The 24,718-nt window shown below is 43.1% G+C and overlaps 1 protein-coding gene across 1 annotated transcript in view; it reads right to left on the bottom strand.

Annotated features, from left to right (window-relative positions):
• Positions 1 to 24,718, bottom strand: part of LOC106886680 (arf-GAP with GTPase, ANK repeat and PH domain-containing protein 2-like) — a gene marked incomplete at its 3' end in the record, with an annotated part of 90,886 nt that overhangs the window by 50,899 nt on the left and 15,269 nt on the right. Inside the window, exon 2 of the mRNA XM_014939824.1 lies at positions 2,133 to 2,191. Within this exon, the coding sequence (XP_014795310.1) occupies positions 2,133 to 2,191 (59 nt within the window). The remainder of the gene's footprint in view (positions 1 to 2,132; positions 2,192 to 24,718) is intronic.

Raw genomic sequence — 24,718 nt, 5'->3', positions numbered from 1 at the left:
CCCCAGAAGGTAAGAAGAACCAAATGGACAAGACTTACAGCAGAAAAGGGATAATCACAGAGAAATGCAAATTTTAGGCGAGGAGATAAAACTTTGGTTCTTTTTGGTCCAACTCCTTAACGAGAAGGCTATAATTAGGCTAGACTTATCTTTATGGATTCAGTCCTGGCAAGCTAAAATTCAACTGCCTCTTAGTCAGCATGCAGTATCTTCACGGTCTTTGATGCTGGAGTCAAACCTCACTTTGATTCTGTGCAATGCCCCAGGTCTGCACAATATATAACTGCTCAGGAGAACCTCTTTCTCCAGTGCTGTGTTATTCCTCAAGTGTTGACTTGTCTTCATTTCTCGTACCAATATTTTCATAGAATCATAGAATTGCCCAGGCCGGAAGGGACCTCCAAAGGCCATCTAGTCCGACCTCCCTGCAGTCAGCAGGGACACCCCCAACTAGACCAGGTTGCCCAGGGCCTCATTGAGCCTCACCTTGAATATCTCCATTAACTAATGCTCTGCAATTGTCTGCATTCTGTGTTACAATTCATAATTAATTACAGCTTTGGTCCCACCTGCAAGCCCTAAGTTTATTGCTGGGAGTTGTGAAGTGGTAGGGCTAAGAGAAGGGGAAGGGATGGACAAGGGAATACTCTCCAGATCCTCCACACCATAAGCTGGCTAGTACCACAGAGAATGGGACTCGCATCCAACCACCACCTTCCAGTCCTATGTTCTTCATATTTTCTTGTGAGAGCTATTTTAAGAGATATCTGTCTTCCAAATTACGTCATCACTTGAACTGAACCTGGTGACTCTCTGCAGGCCCTTCTTGTGTTATACAGTGACATCCACTGAATGTCCTACTTCTCTTTTACTTACCTCTGCATTGCTGAAATCAAAACAGAAACATAACTACAGCTGTGAGGAAGCTGCTTCAATTAAAATGCCAATACAGTGACATCCACTGAATGTCCTACTTCTCTTTTACTTACCTCGTGCATTGCTGAAATCAAAACAGAAACATAACTACAGCCCTGAGGAAGCTGCTTCAATTAAAGTACCTTTCTGTGATGAGTGTGTTTATCATGTTGATAAATGACCAGTGACCAGCAGGGAGGGGGGTTGGAACTCGATGATCTTTAAGGTCCCTTCCAACTCTAACCATTCTATGAGTCTATGTTAAGGGACCTGTGCTTTCTCTCTCCTCCCCAAACACTATTACCAGCTCAGATTTGGAAAAAGCCATTTAGCACATGAGAAATGGGTCAGTGAAGCAAGGTCCCAGCTGCCCACTCTTAAACTCAGATGGCTTTGTCCCATTCACTCTGCCACTCAGCAAACGGGTGCTTGGATCTGAGCAGCTTGTCCTGTTACAGCTGGACAACAGGAGCAACACTAGTGGACAACACTAGGAGTGATTTGTGTTTAATTAAACACTTCCATGTGGTAAACATCACAGTGATATGGCCTCAACAGCTCTGTGTTGGTGGCTTGACAAGCTGTCATGTTGGTATCCTCTATGAGGAGGCTTTAGCTCTTATCTCCAGCCTCCACGTTCATAACGTTTCAAACAACAAATACAGGAAATTCCCCAAACTCTCTCTCTGTTATTTTTGCCTTTTCTTCCACCTATAGGGAAAATGGCTCAGCCAAGGGAAAAGTTATTGTAAGCAGCTATTAAATCACTGTTTGTTCTTATAGTAAAATGTAGGTTTTGGTCCACTACATGAATCTTCAAAATATATATTTTTTTATTATTATTATTCCGTATTAATTCAGTTTAATTCTTCTGAGAGAGTGGAAAAAGATATTTGGTCCTTGAAGAATTGTGAAAAACTACTACAGTGATAAAGAAGCTCTTTCTTACAGAAGTGTAAGACCTCCCTACCCAGAAGACCACCCTAGGAAGCTGGCTCATGAAGCCAAACAAGTAGAAACAGCAATAAAATGCAAATAGATGCACGATTTAAAAATAGAAGATACATGAACCCCATAAAGATAGTTTTGTTGAAGAAGAATGCTTTACTACTTAGAATTGCTTTTTGTATTTTTTTTTCCCCAGCAGTAGATACAATACTTTTCACTTGTGCATAACATTTTCAGAGATAAAAAAGAATTCAGAAATATAAACTCACCACTTTCAGCTCTGGTACAGATCGGCTTAGTGTCCATTCCTGGCTATTTACAAAGGCATCTGTAAAAGTGGACAACATTGACAAAATCAGTACAGTGACACCGAATGGTCTGCCACACAGAATTTCACGCCAAGACTTTGGGGACACGAGACACAAAGTCACATTCAACCTTACAAGACTGACAGTCCAACGTGAAAAACACTGGGAGCTTGGATAAATTATATAAAAATTCAAGAATACCAGAACGCAGTGAAACTGCTTCCCATCCACCACAACACATTTCTTCTCTACAAGAAAAGCCCTGGATGGCTCATCAGGCTAAATCTAGCACCTGCAATTGCCACCATCAGCAGTTATTCCTCCACTCAGGTAAACAAAAATATTTGTCTGTTCTAAAAACATGCTATTTTTTTGCTGCACATCATACTTAATGTCAAAAACTACAACTACCAGCGCCAGACCTGTCCAGGTAAGAAGAGTATTTGTTTACTCTAGAAACTCCCTGTTTTTCAGTAGCACAACATAGAGAGAAATAAACCACAGAGCCACTTCCTATGAAATAAAGTTACTTAGGGGCAGAAGGAGATTGATTTCCAGAAAACCAGCGAGTTAAATTCATCATTGCTCCCAACAGAAATGAAGTCCTTATGGCTGCACTCACCATCCTCATTGACAATTCCACACCAAAAAAATAAAATAGAAAAAAGGCTCCATTTTTTTCTACCTCCAAAGACATTTATCATTTTGTTCCTTCTGTAAAGGAAGGAAACTGAAAGCAAACGGGTGATGGTGTTTCCATTGCAAACCCAAGCAGCATTACTCCAAATTGTGATTTAACCCTCTCCAAAACCATGCAAACCAGATGAAAAACCATGTGTCCCATGTACAGAATGCTCCTACCAAGCAGATCAGATGCAACTCCACACCATTTAAATGGCACTGAAGAAGTTCTGGTGTTACAACAAATTCCTGATGTTAGAGAAAATAACAGGTGAGAAGTTACACCTCACCACGTTGTCCGTAAGCAAGAAAGGTTTTGCAAGCCATTGCTTCCCTTCCGATAAACCCACCAGGAAAAGGAGAAGGTTATTTATCTTTTGATCTAGAGAATAAATAAGTTGGAAGCAATTTCCTACCCCAGATGGTATCCTCACTAACTTAAGAAACCATCAGCTGCAAGCAAGCTTTCCCAGTTTCCAACTAAAAACAACCTCGAAGCTAACTTGTACCTTGCATTGAATCTCTACTCCCCGCTAAATATATTACTTTTGCTCAATATTACAAAGAGACATATTAGCCATGAATTCGGATGCCTTCTCCATTTTTATTTAACACACTACTTTTATTTCAGTTACAAATAGAAGCTTGTGTATACTAGCTGGATACCAGCTCCATCCCTGGAGGGGTTCAAGGCCAGGCTGGATGAGGCTTTGAGCAACCTCATCCGGTGGAAGGTGTCCCTGTCCATGGCAGGGGGGTTGGAACAAGATGGTCTTTAGGTCCCTCCCAACCCAACCCATTCTATGATTCTATGATACATGTATTTATATGAAAACACTTTGGAAAGAATAAATACTTTGGTATATTACAATCATGAGCTGCTTCCCACTCACTCCAAAGACTTGGGTAAACCCTTTGGGATTCCAGCTGCAAGAGAAGACACTACGGTCACTGGGCTCCTCTTGCATGATCTGAAGAAGTCCAATTTGATCAACACCTCAAGTCCCAGGTTTATGGCTCTATTGAATGGGGCTGTACACCAGTTAAAACAAGTGCCTCCTGTTAGTCAGGCCTGACCACGAAGCAGCACACAGATAATTTTTCCGCAACCCAGAACTCGTCAATTCTGGTTTACCTAGTAAAGGTTTACAAAGCAAATACTAAAGTATTTTGCTTTTTTCCTCCATGATCATATCAGTATTTCTTACCATAGAAGAAACCCCAAGGATTACAAAATGCACTTCAGAAAAGCAAACTAAGCATTTTAGAGCTAAATATTATGATTTCATCAATTGACAGGTAACAATGACTAGAAGCACTATGAAAGGGTGGAAACGAACAGCACCTTCCAGTTACCACCTCATCCTGAGCTCAGAAAGAGCTGTTTCTGTTGACATAGCAGGCAAGGATTTGTCAAACATCATCACAGTCTCAGACCAAACAAAGGCTCCAAGCCAAGAAAGGGAAAGATGAGGACAGAGAGGATGGCAAAGGAGGAATCATGCTTTGAGAGTCTGGGTGAAGAGAAAAAAAATGCACGTCTCAAGATGTTGCAGTCCTCTTCTCCAAAAACATTCCTCCTTTTTAAATAACTCAGTGCAGCTGGGATACACATTAGTCACTTGTATGGCTTAGAAACTACCACATCAGCTCATAAAAAGGCTGCACCAGGTTAGACCAAAGATTCAGCTATGGCAGTATCCTTTTACTGCAGCAGAGACCAGTAGATGATACTTAGCGAAGGACAGGAGACACATGAGAAGATATTTTCCCCTACAGACCAGCAGCAATCGAGTCCAATGATTCTGGAGTCAGAACTGTCCTTCCATTTAAACAGCCAGGGACACAGAATTCCCCCAGGTAGAGATACCTGACCCAAGCAGCCACTGCCCTGCTTTCTTGCCCCCAGCCAGAAGACAATCTGAAAACCAGAAATGCATGAAAATGCAAGTCTCAGACCAGCGAAGTCAGGAAGATCTTTTTGCAGCTCGCCCAGCTGAAAATAACTGGAAACGCAGAGAAAGCAGCAGGAACTGAAATTCAGGAGCACTGCTCTAGAAGCCTTCTGATTAAGGCACTCAAAAGGGACGACAGATTGGTCTAGATGTTTTCCTACCTTCCATTGGAATGGAACATTTTCCTTTACAGTGAGCAATAGAAGGTATTGGATCACAAAATTGTGGATACGAGTGCCCAAATCGAGCTGACAATCAGTGCCTTTCTGTTTAGTGGCTTTTGTGTGTTTCAGATTTGGTACAAAGGGAGTATCAATAATGCATACTGTTTTAATTGTTACTACGTGATGTTTATACTTTTCCCAGCTTCCCATAGCAGCTCAAAAGGAGCAGAAACAGAGCAATGGAAAGGCCATGGAATATTTCTGTACCACAGACATCATGTTCAGTGTATGAACGGGGGCTGGCCTGGGTGTAAATCCAAAATCACCGCTCAGGACAGGCCGGGCAACCCATCCACCAGGTGGTGAGAGCAACTTGTGTTGTGTTACTTGATCTTCTACATTCTTTTATCATTATTACTATTATTATCATAGAATCATAGAATCATAGAATTGCCCAGGCCTCCAAAGGGGACCTCCAAAGGCCATCTAGTCCCACCCCCCCGCAGTCAGCAGGGACACCCCCAACTAGACCAGGTTGCCCAGGGCCTCGTCGAGCCTCTCCTTGAATATCTCCAGGGATGGGGCCTCAACCACCTCCCTGGGCAACCTGTTCCAGTGCTCCACCACCCTCACAGTGAAGAACCCTCTCCTCATCTCCAGTCTAAATCTGTTCCCCTCCAGCTTGAAGCCATTGCCCCTCGTCCTGTCACTGCAGGCCTTTCTAAACAGGTTCTATCCTTTTTCATCATTCATTTATTAAATGTCTTTATCTCAATCCACTAGTAGTTTGGTTTTTCCTTTCCTTTTCCCTCTTTTTCTCCCTACCCTTCTGGGTAGGGCTGCTGGGCTTAAACCAGGACACTCAGGCTCCTCTCCTGAACATACAACCACCCTTGTGACTGCCTTATTCCAGGTCCCAGAGCTTCTCCAACGCTCCCTGGAAAGTCTGTAAAGGACTCAAGCTGCAGGAATCAAAACACCACCTCCAGAAACCAGATACAGCCTTTTGCAGAAAGGGAATCCTTCCCAAACTTGCCCTGACAGTAAACTGCCAATTTTCATGGTTTTGCTTTGAACTATTGCTGGCTTGGGAAGTGGTGGAAAAGGAGAAGAAATTGCCTTCCAACCCAACCACGATAGGAAAGAACTGACTGCAAAAACCTGGCTATCAGATCAAGAAAGACTACTCCAGTTAAGCCCGATTCCATGAAAAAGTTTTTACTAGATATTAATTACATGTAACTGCACGACAGATCGAAGATGCCCAGTGTTTCTCTTCATAACCCTAAGCACCATTTATATCCCAAAGCTCTGTTCCAAAACACTTTCTCCTGACAATTAATTCCAGAACTATGCATTTGTATAGTTTGATGGTACGTTTGTATAGCATGATTTGACCGTGCCTGTCTCTCCCTTCCCTGTACCTGTGCATGCATAATTCCTGTCTTCATTATTATCTGCAAAAGATGGATAAACGGATAAAACTTAGAAGATGGATAAAGAGATAAAAATTTAACTTGCCACTTTATCTGTAAGACTCAGCAGCAGGAAGAACTAGAATCATAGAATTGTCTGGGTTGGAAGGGACCTTTTAAGATCATCTAGTCCAACCATCAGCCTAACTCTGATAAAAAAACCTAAAGAAAACCATACAAACTCCACACACACACATATTACTAAACTATGTCTCTAAGTGCTATGTCAACCCATCTTTTGAAAAACTCCAGGGACTAGCCATAGCCATAAAACACAAGGAAGTTTCAGCTGATCTCCAGATTCTCAGGTATCAAGGAAAACTGTTAGTCTCAGGCAAGTATTATGCCTGTGAAACAGAACATGGAAACTCCCTATTAATGTCAACAAGCTTCAATTAAAAAAAAATATATATATAGGAGAGGCAATGAAAGGTAAAATTCCAAAAAGCCGAGGCCAAGAGACAAAGCAGAAGGGTGGCAGTTGCCTAGAGGTAGAGTGATCCAGCCTGAGGACATGCATTTAGTCAACCTGCTTGGTCCCTCCTTCCATGAACTGCATCAAGAACCTACCCAGTGACTTGCCAAAACAATCTGGTCTCAGAGAACCTGTACCCTCAATATGGGAAAAACATGCATTTTAATTCTCACCAGCTACAGGGTAAAAGAAATATAGTAACAGTAACTTGACATGGTGCTGGGCTTTTTGACACAGCTACCTTCTCCTTTTTGTTAAGTACCTGCTTATTACTACGTACAGGAGTTTTGAGTGTCCAAAATAGTTAAGAGTATTTAAAGTACCATTTTATTGCAAAAATATGCCTGTTGGAACAGAAAAAGCATGACCTTAACCCAACTAATTTAAACTAAAATTTCAGAATACTATTTGCAGTTAAATTACAGAAGGTCTTCCACTGCCCTTTTGAAAAAAAAACAACAAAACAACAAATTTCTATTAGGAGATCTACGAGTTAATCTTCCCTCCCCAGTATAATTTACACTGGTGTGTTTGCAAGGAATAACGACAGTTAAAAACAGAACATGTCAGGAAATGGCATCTGGTCTCTTTAGCAAAAAGAGGTTAATGTTCCATCATTTGTATGGACGCCGAAGCACCCAGCTAACCAATTTAGTTCTAGTACAAATACCTCAGAAAGAAGTGATTTATTCTGAGTTAATCCCAAGACCCATGGAAGTTAAGGTGAAAAGGTCAAATACTTGCAGACAGAACATGACAAACAAGCTTGGGGATTTGCCTTTTTTTTTAAAAAATAAAAAGAAAACTTATAGCTACAGCATGATTATGAAACATTGGATGGGTCAGACTGCAGCATGCAAAGCATAAATCGGGTAGTCCATAAACATATTTTGCTGAAAAAACAAAAACCCCACTACCGCATGTTGATTTAAACATATTGGAAGAGATTTGCATAATAAATAGAACCACATGCATGAAGTTGATCAACTGGAGTCCTGTTTGCATTACTTTCTGACTTTGGAATTCAAGTGAACTCAACCTTCACATCTAGCTACAGACTATACATATGAAAGGAATGACTTGTCAATAATTAATCACAGTTGTATGTCCTGTTCGTTTAACTTCTGCATCAATGATCAAAAGCTTCAAATATGGATGGTGTCAATCATTTATTTTTTAAAAGTGCACCAAGACGACAGTTTAAATTGCATTTTATTCACCGAGTTTGCTTTTCCACAAAATAGCCATCATTTTTTTCTTATTTCTTTTACTCCCACAAAATAGCCATCATTTTTTTCTTATTTGTTTTACTCTTTATTCTTTTTTTTTTCCTTTTTTTTTTTTTCTTTCCCTTCAATTTTTTTTTTCTTTTTTTTTTTCTTTCCCTTCAATTTTTTTACCACTACATTTTCAGTTTCTCAGTTCCACTTACACATCATTACACCAAAGCACAAACTACACTAAGATTCTTGGCTGTTTTAAAACCTCAGTTTAGTAACCCAGCTCCAGCCAGAGGAACCTTCTCTATTAGTTCCAATATTAAGAATCAGACGCACGTGCTATTTTGGTTCCCTTTAACACAACATTGTAGTGAAATTTTGGGACTCAATGGCCACTTTTGGCAAGATCCACATATTCCATGGCAGAGCACAGCAGCTGATTTCCAAGAAAGTCTGGCTATTTCACCGCTCTGTATATGCAAGTCCTGCTTAGAATAACTTTTAAAATAGAAAAACAAATTCCCTTCCTGAAAACACCGTATATGCAAGTCCTGCTTAGAATAACTTTTCAAATAGAAAACCAAATTCTCTTCCTCAAAACACCATGGGGCTTGGAGCAACCTGGTCTGGTGGGAGGTGTCCCTGCCCAGGGCAGGGGGGTTGGAACTCAATGATCTTGAAGATCCCTTCCAACTCCAACCATTCCATGATTCCATGATGAGCAAAACAACGTATTGAGAGACAACAGGTTCAAGGTTAATCCAACCACCCATGATTGAGAAGATGAGAGGGAAGACAAACATGAGAACCTCACAAGTTCCATAGCAATTACAGAAATAACCACAGGGAAAGCCTGCCTTAGGTGTTCAGCAGCCTGCTTCATCCCATACTTGATTTTTTAACGCTGGAGGCCTTTCTGCTAACCTCAATGAACTCCATTTATCTCCACGGGCAAGAGCAGCAAGGCAGCTAATCAGACCACAACATAAACACTTCTAACCAAGAGGGCAATTAGATTTACACCAGCCTCACCATCCTTTGGTTCCCTTTCGCTTAAAAAAACCCAATCTACTCAACGAAGTCTGTCTGTTGATTAATGCTTTGGGACATCCTGAACTGCCCCAACACTTTCATGGCATGTCCACATGTCAGCAGGGCCAGCACCGGAGCCACTGGCTCATTCCTTGGACCACACTGGTCCTTGCTCCACTAACCTTGTTTTGTCCTATATTGTCACCAAAATACCTCACACCCCGGAGTAGCAATTTAATCCAAAGCCTGAGCAGCTCACAGATTTCCTCTTCGTCTGATTGAGATGAAAACCTCATGGCAAACTGGTCCAAAAGGGGAAGAACAGGCAGATGTCTCTGCAGTATGACATGAAAAGACTTAAATCTTCCATGATTCTTGGAAAGCTTCTTAGTAAGAGCTTCCCTGAGGCCATCCTAAAGTCCCTTTGCCGTCCTTTTAAATGAGGAAAAGCTATTAAAAAAAAAAGCAAAACCGAGGGATTTTTCTGAAAACCCTCAGCAAAAGATCCTTTTCTGGTTTGATAAGAACAGGAGCCCTGAACAGCACATGAATGAAGTTAAAATACCAAGAACTGCATCACACCCCAATCCCCCCCAGTAATTTCTGCGTTAGAAGCAACACTTAGAGTTACTCCCTTCTTTGAAATAAAAACCTGAGAGCGACCAGGCACAAAAATATTCCTACAAGTTCCCACTCGTCCATGAAGATGCAGATAAAACCAGGCATCTCTCTGGTGGAGCCGTATCAAAGGAGAACTTTCAAAACCTATTTCCCAAAGCTTGTGTGCTCATTTTCTTACCAAAGAGAGAAACGTGCAACTTTTGGGTCGAGACTTGTGATACTAATAAAACATGCATTTTTCAGAGGAGGGGTGTAATCTCTCAGCATCCATCTTCTCCAACTCAGCTCCCAGTGCTTCAAGTCAAAGCACGGAGGCAATTCCAACACAAAAACATTCTGACATGCTTACTGTTAAGCTTTGCATAAAATATTATTTGGAAGAGTGTGTCATATTCCAAAAGGGCCCTTTTTATATATTAATTTTCTCATTCATCTTATACTTGCTTTAAAAAAAAAAAATCGGGCAGCTTTTGATATGGATCCTCTCTGCTTATATATTCAATTCCATATATAAAACAATAACTACAAAGCAGTAACAAATAAATTTTTTAGAAAACCATCCATATCAATATGAGGAAAAGTTAAGTCGTGTCCCCCCCACAAAGCAACTCAATTACAATCATAAAACAAGAGGGATTGTTGTGAGCTGTCGGTTTAAAAGACTCCTCCGTTCCTCCCAGTGTTCTCAGAAAAGAGAAAATCCCATGAGCTCTTCCAGTTCCAACATAAATGTTTGATATTGGTCAGATTTATCACTGGCAAATCCTTCTTGCTAATTATAAGATGGAAAACTGCTCAAAGGTCAGCTTCTTGAAGGCATCTGGCACCTCAGCCAAAACTCATTAGAGCCATACATATATTTGACATCTAAAAAAACCACGCCTTGTCACCAAGAACCATATTAAATAGATATTTAGGTCAAACCCAAAAATCTATTTTCCAATAGCAACTGGCAGCTGCAACAGCGTTATCCTTTGTGCTGCCATGGAAACAAAAGGAGGACCAGGGATGGAAAGAGCTATATAACCTTAACAGTCAAGGCATCAGTCTTTCCTAAAATACACTTTTGGGCTTGGGAATTTAAAAAAAGCACTTCTCTGTAACCACAGCCCTTTGGTTTTCTCTTGAATTTTTAAATTGTTGAAACGGAAAAGTATTTTGTTGCTGATAATACTCCCCACTCCCCCCCTCACCTGTCTTATTACCTACAGCTACACTGAACCTCACTCAACACACAGCTTTTGGGTGATTTCAAAAACGTTATCTCCTTAGCTCCCACAGCTGGAAAAAATCCAAGGCTTCCTACATCAGCACTGAGATGATGTATAATGTTTCCAAGAATATTCCCCAAACCAGTTTCACACTTCAAGTTTTACACATAACACCACCAAGACATTTGTTTTGTCCTGAACTATAACATAGTTCCAACCAAGACTAATCATCTTAACATACACGTCCCCCACCCCCAAAAAAACCCCAAAAAGCCAACCAAAACTAAAGAAATAAGTTATTTTTTTCTTGTAAGTAGCTTACAGCATAAATAAATGACGTGACCAACAAGAAAAAGCTTCACATTCCCTGTATTTTCACGATTGGTCAGGTTCTGGAGCTGACACACAGTTAAAGAAAATTTAAAATCCCACAGATAAAGCCACTGTTTTCTCTGCCATCGGAGAAGTACAATTCCAAGAGGGATGTCCTGAGTGAGGATGATCTGGATTACAACTTAATTCTAAAAAAACGCACGTTCCTTAATACTCAGCAGCAGCCTCTGGAGAAACGTGACACTGAGAAACACCGGTCCCAGCTGGCCCCTTTTACACCAGGTCACTGATGACCACAACAAGAAGTTGAAAGGAATAGAAGAAGCAGAAAAAGAGAAAAATCAAAGTATCACTGTAGCGAAGCTCTTTCTGGCCTCACTGAAAGTGGGAAAGTAAATGATCAATTTGAAATTAAGGATATTTTTTTTTGCAGTCTTATGAGTCCTTTTCAAGCCTCACTGAAAGTGGGAAAGTAAATGATCATTTTGAAATTAAGGATATTTTTTTTTTCAGTCTTATGAGTCCTTTTCAAATTTTATTTATTTTTTTTTTAATGTGAAACGTGCTACCAAAAAGACCCTCAGCTAAGCACAAGAGAAAAAAACATCCCTGCCAAAGCTGATTCACACAAGCCAGCCCACCTCCACCAAGCTGGCTGTGCCACCCCATCCATCCCACCACCAAAGATGCTGAAGGTCACCTTTTCCCAAGCAAACCCAGAGGCATCACCGCTCTCCCATTCAACAGAGAAGGGGAATAAAACACATCCTTGGCTTAAATTGTTTCTACAGTTCCATCAGCAAGAGCAATCCTATCAAATGCACACAGCTAAAATCTACTACTTTGCTTCATGTTCTTGCCACAGGAGGCTCAGCAGAAAGCAGCACTGCTGACCTACGAGGGCTCGGGGCTGTCCTGATGCCCCAAGTCACATCTGTCCCCTGTGATGAAGTAGTATTATTATTTTTTTTCATAATATTTCTGTAAGCCCCAAAGCTGCAGAGAACACACCTAAAACAAGTAACCACAGTAGTAATGGACTCCAGAAAGAAAAAGAAGCCACTGGAGATGAAATGGGTGGTAAATGTCTGAGGCAATTACAGAATCATGGAATTGTTGGAGTTGGAAGGGACCTTCTGGAGACCATCCAGTCCAACTTCCCTGCCAAAGCAGGGCTGCCCAGAGCACATCACTCAGGTGGGGCTTGAAGATCTCCAGAGAAGGGGACTCCACACCCTCCCTGGGCAGCCTCTGCCAGGGCTCTGCCACCCTCACCCCAAACAAGTTCTTCCTCACATTGCAGTGGAACTTCCCATGGTCCAGCTTGTGCCCGTTGCCCCTCGTCCTGTCACTGGGAACCACTGAGAAGAGTCTGGCTCCATCCTCCCTCAACCCACCCTTTAGATCCTTGTCAGCATTGAGAAGGTCTCCCCTCAGCCTTCTCTTCTCCAGGCTCAAGAGCCCCAGCTCTCTCAGCCTTTCCTCATCAGGGAGATGCTCCAATCCCTCCATCATCTCTGTTGCCCTACGCTGGACTCTCTCCAGCAGTTCCCTGTCTCTCTTGAACTGGGGAGCCCAGCACTGGAGGCAGGATTCCAGTTGTGGCCTCCCCAGTGCAGAGCAGAGGGGGAGAATGACCTCCCTCCACCTCCTGGCCACACTCTTCCCTACGCAGCCCAGGATCCCATTGGCCTCTTGGCCACAAGGGCCCATTGCTGGCTCAGGGAGAGTTTACTCTCCACCAGGAGCCCCAGATCCTTCTCCTCAGAAGTGCTTTCCAGCAGGTTCACCCCTAACCTGTATTGGTGCCTGGGGTTCTTCCTCCCCAGGTGCAGGACCATACACTTGCCCTTGTTGAACCTCATGAGGTTCTTCTCTGCCCAGCTCTCCTGCCTGTCCAGTTCACGCTGGATGGAGGCACAGCCCTCTGGAGTGTTGGCCAGTCCTTCCAGTTTGCTATCATCAGTGAACTTGCTGAGGATACTTACTTACCCAACTTATTGAGTTGGGTCTCACTAGAACCCAGGTCTGTGTGAAAGGGGAGGTAACTAAGTGAAGATGTGGCGGTAAGATTTTGAGCTGTAACAAGCCACAGTCAAAACATCAAGAGAGTGATGTTCTCCTTAAAACTGCCCAACAGCAACGGTGAAAATACAAGACTAAACCCACATAGTAGAAAAGGTGTTCGAAGTACCCAAAACGACACTTCCAAAATCATAGCCTAAGATCTCTTTCCTGACTGCAGGCATAAAGAAGGAATTAGCCTTTCTTATTTAAATCTGAATGTTAATGAGAAACCTTCCTACACTGCATCAAAGATGAAGAGGGACAGCTCATACACTTGGCAAAAGAAGAATCAATGTCAAAATATAAATTAAAATAAGATGAAGGGGGGGGAAATCATAAAAACATTCTAAGTGAATGTAGAAAAGAAAAAAAAAAATATTTGGCAAGCCAGAAAGAAGAAAGTCACAACAGAGATGCAAAGAAACGACTGAGACGCATTGTTTGGCAGGCTGAAAAGACTTTCACTGTTCAGACAAATAAGAATGGTTGTAACTAAAAAACAGAAATAAAAATAAACAAGGGGAACTTGGTGACTACTTGGTAGAGGAGAAAATAGATATTTTATAGACAAAACAGCAACAATACTAAATGAAAACCAAGCGTGCAGTGAATAAATCAGCCTACTCGGGATTTCCTCCACTGGGATTCCATGGAAGAGATTATACCGGGACAACATCTGGGCATCACCAAAATCTGAGCAGCAGAAGGTGAAGCAGGTAGCAGTAGGGGAACTTGGTGACTACTTGGTAGAGGAGAAAATAGATATTTTATAGACAAAACAGCAACAATACTAAATGAAAACCAAGCGTGCAGTGAATAAATCAGCCTACTCGGGATTTCCTCCACTGGGATTCCATGGAAGAGATTATACCGGGACAACATCTGGGCATCACCAAAATCTGAGCAGCAGAAGGTGAAGCAGGTAGCAGTAAATGAGCAAAACCACAGCAACCAGGGATAGGTAGGCACAGGACAATGGAAATAACAGGACTATCAAGTCACGCTTAATAAAAGGGTGACAGAAGCACAAACTCTTAAGAGTGGCAAACACCAGAACCCAGACTAAAAATTCAACGTCCTGTTCTGGCACAGGTCAGCAGCAGAGAAGAACAGACAAGGTGGTATCACACACCTTGCCCCTGCTCTCCCCCACTTAGCTCAACACACAGCTCAGACAGAAGTAGGCTCTTCATATCAACACAGCCCTTCACATCTTTTGTCCATCAGCTAATAGCTGTCCACCTCTGCAAAGGACCGACATGCCCAAGGTCCTACAGTGACTCACAGCTCAATTACCTGTTGGATTATAACAAAACAAAACGAAATTTCAGCTGGTTTTTGATCTGCCTTTTACTAGTCTCACAAGCCACTGCTTAATTCTTGTGTAAGACGGGATAATCAAGAGTGATTCCATCTTTACCCCGCTCTTCTCCCACAATGATCCCTCCTGCCTTCACCCTCCCAGGCTGCACCGCTCTGCTAAACTGGATTGGGACTTGCCTGGACCTCACCTACTGCCCTTCTAATGCACCTCTGTGCTCTGCTACACTTACTGCATAGAACTGTCCAGGTTGGAAGGGACCTTTCACATCATCTAGTCCAACCATCAACCTAACTCTGACAAAGCCCATCACTAAACCATGGCTCTAAGCACCATGTCAACCTGTCTTTTGAACACCTCCAGGGATGGTGCCTCAACCACCTCCCTGGGCAGCCCATTCCAAGGCTTTATAACCCTTTCAGTGAAAAAATTTTTCCTAATCTCCAACCTGAACCTCCCCTGATGCAACTTGAGGCCATTTCCTCTTGTCCCATCGCCTGTTCCTTGGGAGAAGAGACCGACCCCCCCTGGCTACACCCTCCTTTCAGGGAGTTGGAGAGAGCAATAAGGTCTCCCCTCAGCCTCCTCTTCTCCAGGCTGAATAACCCCAGCTCCCTCAGCCTCTCCTCACAAGACTCGTTCTCCAGACCCCTCACCAGCTCCGTTGCCCTTCTCTGGACCTGCTCCAGCCCCTCAATGTCTTTTTTGTGGTGAGGGGCCCAAAACTGGACACAGCCCTCGAGGTGGGGCCTCACCAGTGCCGAGTACAATGGGGCGATCACTTCCCACATCCTACTCCCCACGCTGTTCCTGACCCAGGCCAGGATGCTGGTGGCCTTCTTGGCCACCTGGGCACACTGCTGGCTCCTGTTCAGCCCACAGGCCACCAACACCCCCAGGTCCTTTTCTGCCAGGCAGCTCCAGCCACTCTGCCCCCAGCCTGGAGCGCTGCAGGCGGTTGGTGGGACCCAAGGGCAGGACCCGGCACTTGGCCTTGTTGAACCTCATCCCGTTGGTCTCGGCCCATCCATCCAGCCTGTCCAGATCCCTCTGCAGAGCCTCTCTGCCCTCCAGCAGGTCCACACTGCCTCCCAACGTGGTGTTGTCTGCGAACTGACTGAGGGTGCACTCGATCCCCTCGTCCCGATCATTGATAAACATATCAAAGATAAAGATATTATTTCCAGATGCAGGGATCATAATCAACAGCCCCCCTGGAGACGGGGACGCTATTCCCTTCTAATCAAGGCACAACAACTTGCTCTGTGAACTTCATTCACCATTTCCACAAAGCTCCTACAGATGCCAGGATCTCTACTGAGGCTTAAAGCTCATTCAGAGCTGTGATACCCAAGTTAGGACTGCCCTCTCCCCACGCCACTCTTTGCACTCATCCACACTAAGTTTAATTTGCCAGTACAACCACCAACCATCACAAGATTATTCTGCAAATCTGCACAACTAGCTCCTTTTCGGTTTGTTTTTAATACCTTGAATGAACAGTAAATTGCCACCCTATTTTATCCCCTTTCCCAGGGCACTTAACCCCAGGAGACTGCAGCACAAATTCCTCCCAAGACCTGATGCCAGGTTTTGTTCTGTTATTTTTCCCAAGGGAAAAATCAACTATTTATTCCTATAGGTTATTTCCTACTTTTTAAAAAGTTATATACACAAGAGGACCCCCCCCTCTTACCCGATGGCAGCTCAGCTCAAGTCTCCCACAAGAGCAATTCTTTCAGTCATCAAAAAAACCACCTTTCCCTTGTCCTGCCCTATAGAACTCCAGTAGATGCGAGGCACGATTTGCCACATAAAAGCCAAGTCCACCCCTCCCCGACACGCTATTTATCCATCCAAGTGTAGGGTTTATTCTCAGTTTCTCAGCTGGGTTGTTGGATGCTGTGTGACTAATGCAGAGGAAGATTCTACCCCGTCACACCCCCGCAGCCAGGATGAAGTCAATAGGGTGAAGACGGGTGTGATGGAGGAACCCAGCACACAAATCAAGGCTCTTCTACAAAATGCTCTTCCCTTTTGAGTAACCCACAAGCAAGCAGTGCTAAGACTGCAAAATGAGCCACGGTGCAGTCAAGGATGCTTTATTTTTTTCTGCAGGGTATCGACGCTGTCCTGGACCATCTGGCGCAGTCGCAGCATGCAAATGCAAAAATATGGAGTTTCAAAGTTCAATCGCTTAAAAATTGACTTATGGCCTAACTTCTCCTTGCTTGTCAACCAAAATCTGTGCTCTGGCATCATCCAACCATTGATTTACTTTTGCAGTTCTTTCAATTGTGGCTATAGAAAATGGGTCCAGCATGTTTGTACAGAAGTACATCTAGAAAAACATTTTCCTCTCCACAAGGGAAATTATGACTTGTTTATGCAACACATTTCTGAAAACATTTTTTAGAACTAGAGTCATGTCTCTGAGATTGCTATGGTGGTTGTCAAAACAGAGCCTTTTTTTCCCTGACTATACCATATGTAATACTAAGTCCACTTTCCCTAACTTGATATCACCCATGCAAGATTTGGAGATGATTAGTGGAAAAAATACAAATGAGACACTGTTCTTCAGAGACCAGCGCAGCAGGAATAATCCAATGTTTCTATATTTATTAGCCTGATGCACATCTAACTTGTTTAAACAAGGCAAAACGTCAAACGTCAAAAAAAATGTTAATGCAATCCAAGGCATGCTCTCCAAGGGAATTAAGGCTGAGCTGGAACCAATGCAAAAGCCTTAGTTACAGCAACAAGGAAACAGTGAGAAGGGGCCCTTTTTATTTTCATTGCAAATAGATCCCCCTAAGACAGAAGGTTTATTTCCTAATAGCTGAGATTGAGAAGCTGGAGCAGGAAACCGGGATGGGTGCTGGTATTGGAAACACCTGGTTCGTGGCTGTTGGGGAGACCGTCTCCCCAAACTTGTGGGACAAGGAGAGGACCTCCCTGAAGGCAGCTCAGGGACAGGCAGGTGCCCTGGATGCTCTCCTGTTCCCTCCATCTCCATCCCCAGGGACACCCAACACTCAGCACACATCGAAATAGGGCTGATACCTCATCCTTCAGATGCCTGATTAGTTTTTATTCTCCTGTAATAAGGATAATGTGCACTTACTCAATATCATTACCATTTTGCCTAAGATTGAGATGAGATACCAGAAAGAACTTCTTTGCTGTGAGGGTGGTGAGACCCTGGAACAGGTTGCCCAGAGAAGCTGTGGCTGCCCCATCCCTGGAGGGGTTCAAGGCCAGGCTGGATGGGGCTTGGAGCAACCTGGTCTGGTGGGAGGTGTCCCTGCCCAGGGCAGGGGGTTGGAACTGGATGATCTTCAAGGTCCCTTCCAACTCTAACCATTCTGTGATTCTATGAAAACATTAAACCACCACAGAACCAAAGCATCCCTAAAAAACTGTGTCTTAAAACACTGCACAGCTGAGCAAGAGACAGGGGCCTGAGTTTCATCAGGTTCTCATCACCTCAGGCACGTCCTTGAAACTCAAACGACCGTACTAGAAATAACATCTTTAAAGAAGCCCATGCAGAGTTCAGGAGTAAAGGAAACAATTTAGCTACACCTAAGAGACCTGCACCTCCCTTCCTTACCAACCTGCTCTAATGCTTTTCACACCTACTATTTTACAACATGCAAGTGAGCCCTATTAAAAGGGCAATTTAGAAAAAGAATCCATTTCAGCAAAAGTCCTCTTGCTGCATCTTCACGCTGTTCTGGGTTGACCTATGACACTGACCCCATGTTTAACTCCTGCACCCAAACATTTAAGAAATAACTCTCTTTCTATATTCTGTTCCCTATTGATGCTATAATATCTTACTGCATCTTCACGCTGTTCTGGGTTGACCTATGACACTGACCCCATGTTTAACTCCTGCACCCAAACACCTAAGAAATAACTCTCTTTCTATATTCTGTTCCATATTGATGCTATAACATCTTACTCCCTTTTCAGGAGCTGAGAGAAGAAAGCTGGAGGCCAGTCATTCTATCACAGTTTTTATTCTTTTCCACCTTTTTATCGCTTCCTTAGGTAAAACTCGACAGCGTTAGTGACTGAAATTCATTAGGAGAAATTTTCTTTATGTTTGGCAAAACAATGAAAGTCTAAACCCCATAAAGATCTAAAACGTATTTCAAAGCTAACAAGAAGGGTGTCAGGCTCTACCCTAGCAACAACAACAGCACATGCTCTTAAAAAAAAAATAATTAACACAATCAAGAGCAGCCTTAAAGCCATAATAAAATGCGGCCACGTTTGGAAGTGGTACAATGGAAAAACTGAAATCAAACAGCTACGGTCTACCTATCTCAACAAAATCACAGCAGCAGGACACACCACACTAAATGTACCCTTCCAGTGTCTTGAAAATCATCAGAGGAATGGGATGTACCCACCACGTGAGGCTGTTCTGTTGGAGCCTTCAGATGGCTGCCTCACATGCTGCTGCTCCAACCACACAAGCTGTATAGATGCAAGCTCATTCCTCAGGGTGCAAAAATGAGAATTTCTCTATTTTTTTTTCCCATTTGGGGATTCCCCAAAAAATATTGATTCTGCAAAATAAGACTCTGCTATGAAAATCCTCTGGTCTCTCTCCACATCACCCTCTGCTAGACAGAAGCACCAAGAGAGGGCAAACGAAGGACAACACACACCAGTCAGCCAGATCTCAAATATTTTGACAATTTTGACAATATTTTGCCGGAACGTTGAGACTGGGTTCAGCACATTCACCCGATCGATGCCTGCTGATTTTTTTGCAGTTGAATCAAGTTTGACAATCTCTCTTCAACTTTCCACGGTGCTACCAAAAGCTGAACCTGCACGAAGGGGGGAACCTCAAACCATCTTTAGGACAGCACATGGAGAGAACAACATGCGGGTAGCACATCACGCCAGATACTAGTGCAGATCAACACAATTTTGGGCTCCTCCTCCCCGTTTAAACAGATGTATTTCTTCTCCAGGCAAAGGCAGGAGGAGCACAGAGCACAACGCAGCTGATGCAAACAGCTGTAGCAGGCCCTGTCATAGCTACATCATTTTATATAGATATTTTTATTTTTTTTAAACTCCAGTGCATAAGAGTTCACATCCCAAATTGAAACCAAAGCAAACCCCAAAATAAACTTCACTGCCTTACTAATTAAAGGGACTGGTTTCTTCAGCAAGGCTGACATAAACCACTGCTGCGGGGTTAAGGATATATTTTTAGAGCTCAGTCCTTCCAACATTTTTACAGAGACTGTGTATACAAGCCAGAGCCCGACTACCCATGCAGCAGCACTAAAAGCTCTGTCTAGGAAGTGGGTTTTCATGTAACTTCATTTGAAATGCCACAGGACATTTGCATAAACTAAATCTCAATGATACAGGGGTTTCTTCCTGCGGCAGCCAGGTTTTCATTCCTATAGAGCAGCCAGCAAGTGCTCATGGTGGTCTTCAACCTGCCCATGGTGGTCTTCAACCTGCCTTGCCACGCTGGGTCACAGACAGTGACAAGAAACTTCAACAAGCACAACTAGTCTATCTAGAGAAACCCAAAGCGAGTTTAATACAAAATTCCTCAAATTAAGCAGAAGTCCCTGTTAAACACACATGCCACATCCTGTTGTCCAAAAGCAAGCTTATGGAATTTGAAGGCAGATTGGCACAGATAAACAGTCCAGAGAATAATGGGACAGGCCTTTTATCTCTGGTTATAACCCTAAAAAAAATCAGAGAATAATGGGACAGGCCTTTTATCTCTAGTTATAACTCTAAAAAATCAAATATTCCAAATATTCCCAGTAGTGGAACCTCCCCATTCTGCCCAACTGTAATGTTGTCCTTCCATGTTTATGGATAAACAGAATATTTTATACCCTAAATATCCACAAAAACCGCCCAAGAAAACTCAGTTTATAAGAGGTGGTTTGGGTGATTCACAACACCTGAAACACAAGTCTCCAGAACACTTAATCTAAGGCAGAGGTAACACAATTTGCATCAGCTGGCTCCAATTAACACTTCACCTTTATCACTTGCGAAAGTATTTCCTTATGGGCTGAGAACCACCCATTGCTCATGTCTCTGCTGACTCACAGAAATATTAATCAGCCTTTAAAAGGTGGTGTTCCACCATATTATGCAAATTACTGCCAACTCATGAAGAAAGGGAGACCATGGCTAACATTAATTCAGAAAAATATATCTAAGCATATAAAGGAATAACCACGATAAAATAAAATCAGAATCTACAGCTTTAGCTTTTTAACTTCTGTCAAAACCGTTTTTCCAGTTAGCAAAATGGGCAGTAAAAATGGCAAAATAATATGGTTTTCAGATAATCCATACTGCCCACCTCGCTTTCCTCTTATTCAAACAATACAATAAATACCTGGTGACAATTTGTTCACCTTATCAGCCTCAGTGCCAGCCTCCAGTGCGAGTGCATAATATTTACATATCATTGGGACTGGCCAGTGCACCAGGGCTGCAGGTTCTCAGGAAACCTAATGGAATAATAAGAACATGAAATGATGCTGCCCTTTCCAAGACCATTCTGCTGCTTGTCCAACCAGACAAGTATCTTCTTCCCATGCCTCCCAAAGGATGCTACAAGAAAAATTTACCTCCTGGATGACTGGGGAGCTAGGCAGCTGCAGCACAAGAGCAGCAACTGCAACTAAAGTAGAGGGCATCTTCATCTAGAGAAAAATCATAGAAACATATGGGGTTGGAAGGGACCTCTGGAGATCATCCAGTCCAACCCCCTGCCAAAGCAGGGCCACCCAGAGCAGGTCCCACAGGAACGTGTCCAGGTGGGGTTTGAATGTCTCCAGAGAAGACGACTCCGCCACCTCCCTGGGCAGCCTCTGCCAGGGCTCTACCACCCTCACAGCAAAGAAGGTCCTCCTCATGTTTAGGTAGAACTTCTCCTATTCAAGTTTGTGCCCATTTCCTCTTGTCCTGTCCCTGGGCACCACTGAAAAAAGACCAGCCCCATCCTCTTGACACCCTCCCTTGAAGTATTTATCAGCATTGATCAGATCCCGCCCCAGCCTTCTCTTCTCCAGACTAAAAAGACCCAAGTCCCTCAGCCTCTCCTCCGGGCCCCTGATCATCTCTCTACCCTCTGCTGGACCCTCTCCAGCAGTTCCCTGTCCTTCTGGAACTGGGGAGCCCAGAACTGGACCCAGTGCTCCAGATGGGGCCTCCCCAGGGCAGAGCAGAGGGGCAGGATGACCTCTCCTGACCTGCTGCTCACACTCTTCCTGATTCCCCCCCAGGATGCCATTGGCCTTCTTGGTCACAAGGGCCCATTGCTGGCTCATGGGCATCCTGTTGTCCAAAAGCAAGCTTATGGAAGTTGAAGGCCAGATTGGCACAGATAGATAAACAGTCCATAGAATTATAGAATTGTCCAGGTTGGAAGGGACCTTTAAGATCATCTAGTCCAACCATCAACCTCTCTCTGATAAAAAACCCAACAAAACAACAATAAAAAAACCAAAACACACCCAACTTTACTAAACCACGTCCATCTGCAGTCATGCACCTTATCCTTCATATTAAACAGAAATTCACTATAACAATTAGTGATCATTTTTACAATAAAAAGCAAAAAAGAAATTATGTTTACCAATTTCAAAACGAACTATTGGGAATCACATTTTTTTAAAATGGGAAGCTGGTATCACCCCGTGCAAATTGGGAAAACTCAAAGCTTAGTCAGATTAGTAACTACAAGATTTTTCTGACAAAAACCAATATAAATACATTGCTGTAGACATTGTATGTGAAAGCTGGTATCTTAGCCTGTTAACACAGCACAGACACGCAATAGGCATTATTTTAAGTACTGAAGTTAACATGAAAACTTTTGCCAACTAGATCTACAGAAAGTCAGCCACCTCTTCCAGACTATGAAGACGACACCTACCACCCTAAGAGACAAACCCCCACGTTAAACATGCCGTAACACCGCAGTAAAAACCTATGAAAATCCAATGCCAAAAATCCTGGGGAGACCGAGCCCCTCAAGCTACATTAAAGGAGACTCTTTATCCAAAGAGCAATACCTAAACCTGAGCGAAGCTACTCCAAAACCACAAAAATCCCCCACCTCCCCCTAAACATAAAATCAACAAGAAAGGAGAAATACGATGCCGTTCTTTCAAGGCTCCTTCAGCACGGGACGTTTTCGCCTCGCAGCAATTCGAAGCCTGTTGAAGTTCTCTTCAGTAATTTCCAAATTATTTCCAGCAGTGATTTATAACATGCCCAGGGACAAAAGCTACAAACGCCAGAAGAGTCTACTGAAAACTTGAACTTTGTGTTTCATTTTTCACATACGCCGTTGGAATAGCAGGACTAGAACATGCCCAACCCCAGTCAGGTGCCCAGTATGTCAATGAGAAGACCAGAACTGGGCTGCACACCTCCTATGGGTTCAGAAGTCACAATTCAGTGGAATAACAACACAACTGCTGCAATTATCAATATCCTTTAGTTAAATAATCTCTCGCTTTATACTGTTAAACAGCATTAGCTTCTAACTTGAAAATCTGGCGCAGAAATTAAATGACATGCTCATTCCTGAAGAATCAGGTGACCAGAAACTCATAGACTTCAAAAGCCGTGCTGCAACTCAAACTGCCTTTACATGAATTGTCTCCACTCCATGTACTAGTTACAGTGTCCCAGAAACACTCCTTACAAGTGTTCTCAACATCTCACAAAAAAATTGACCCCACCATGAGTACTGTTGTCCAGCTCTGGAGTTCTAAGCACAGGAAGGACATGGACCTGTTGGAACAGCGGAGGACCATGAAGATGATCAAAGGGATGGAGCATCTCTGTCATCTCTCGCTTTATACTGTTAAACAGCATTAGCTTCTAACTTGAAAATCTGGCGCAGAAATTAAATGACATGCTCATTCCTGAAGAATCAGGTGACCAGAAACTCATAGACTTCAAAAGCCGTGCTGCAACTCAAACTGTCTTGACATGAATTGTCTCCACTCCATGTACTAGTTACAGTGTCCCAGAAACACTCCTTACAAGTGTTCTCAACATCTCACAAAAAAATTGACCCCACCATGAGTACTGTTGTCCAGCTCTGGAGTTCTAAGCACAGGAAGGACATGGACCTGTTGGAACAGCGGAGGACCATGAAGATGATCAAAGGGATGGAGCATCTCTGTCATGACAGGCTGAGAGAGATGGACTTGTTCAGCCTGGAGAAGAGAAGGCTCCAAGGAGACCTCATTGCAGCCTTCCAATATCTGAAGGGAGCTCCAGGAGTTTTGGCTGCCCCATCCCTGGAGGAGTTCAAGGCCAGGGATAGGGCTTGGAGCAACCTGGTCTGGTGGGAGGTGTCCCTGCCCAGGGCAGGGGGTTGGAACTGGATGATCTTTAAGGTCCCTTCCAACTCTAACCATTCTATGAAAAACCCACAACTGTAAAACCCCCAACAAAGGAAACAAAAAAAGCCTCACAACCACTTTGAGACTCAAGGTTTCAAGCTCAAGTCATCTGCTGGAAAAAAAAAAAGCAAGACTTCAAAATTTTAAAAAAAAATGTGTGAAAAGACTGCTTATTTCAACACCCGTGAATCTTCAGCTAATTTTATTGGTTCTGCAATCATACTTTCCTAGGTTTGGCCTGTCGAGTGCATACGTTGCTAAGCAAACATGATGAAGAAATCATGGTGGTAAAACTGAGTCTAAGTGATTTCACGATCTGGAGTTTTAACACAAGTGCTTTTGTAACTCAGAAACTTCCCTGCCTCCCTGGCCCAGAAAGGGAACGCACAGGAATGGAGAGAAACAGAGTGCAGTGACTCCAAAATCATAATCACAGAGCTCACAAGCCTGACACAACCATAAGTTTATAAATATGCACAGAAATGTGGCTGAAATAGACCTGCAACCAGACTTTAAATTTTTTTTAATATATGAATTTATTATAGAAAACTG

Source organism: Calidris pugnax, unplaced genomic scaffold (assembly GCF_001431845.1).
Source record: "Calidris pugnax isolate Ruff unplaced genomic scaffold, ASM143184v1 scaffold90, whole genome shotgun sequence".
In the NCBI taxonomy this organism is placed as follows: Eukaryota; Metazoa; Chordata; class Aves; order Charadriiformes; family Scolopacidae; genus Calidris; species Calidris pugnax.
The sequence above is the reverse complement of the archived record's forward strand: the minus strand, read 5'-3'. Positions and strand labels throughout refer to the sequence as shown.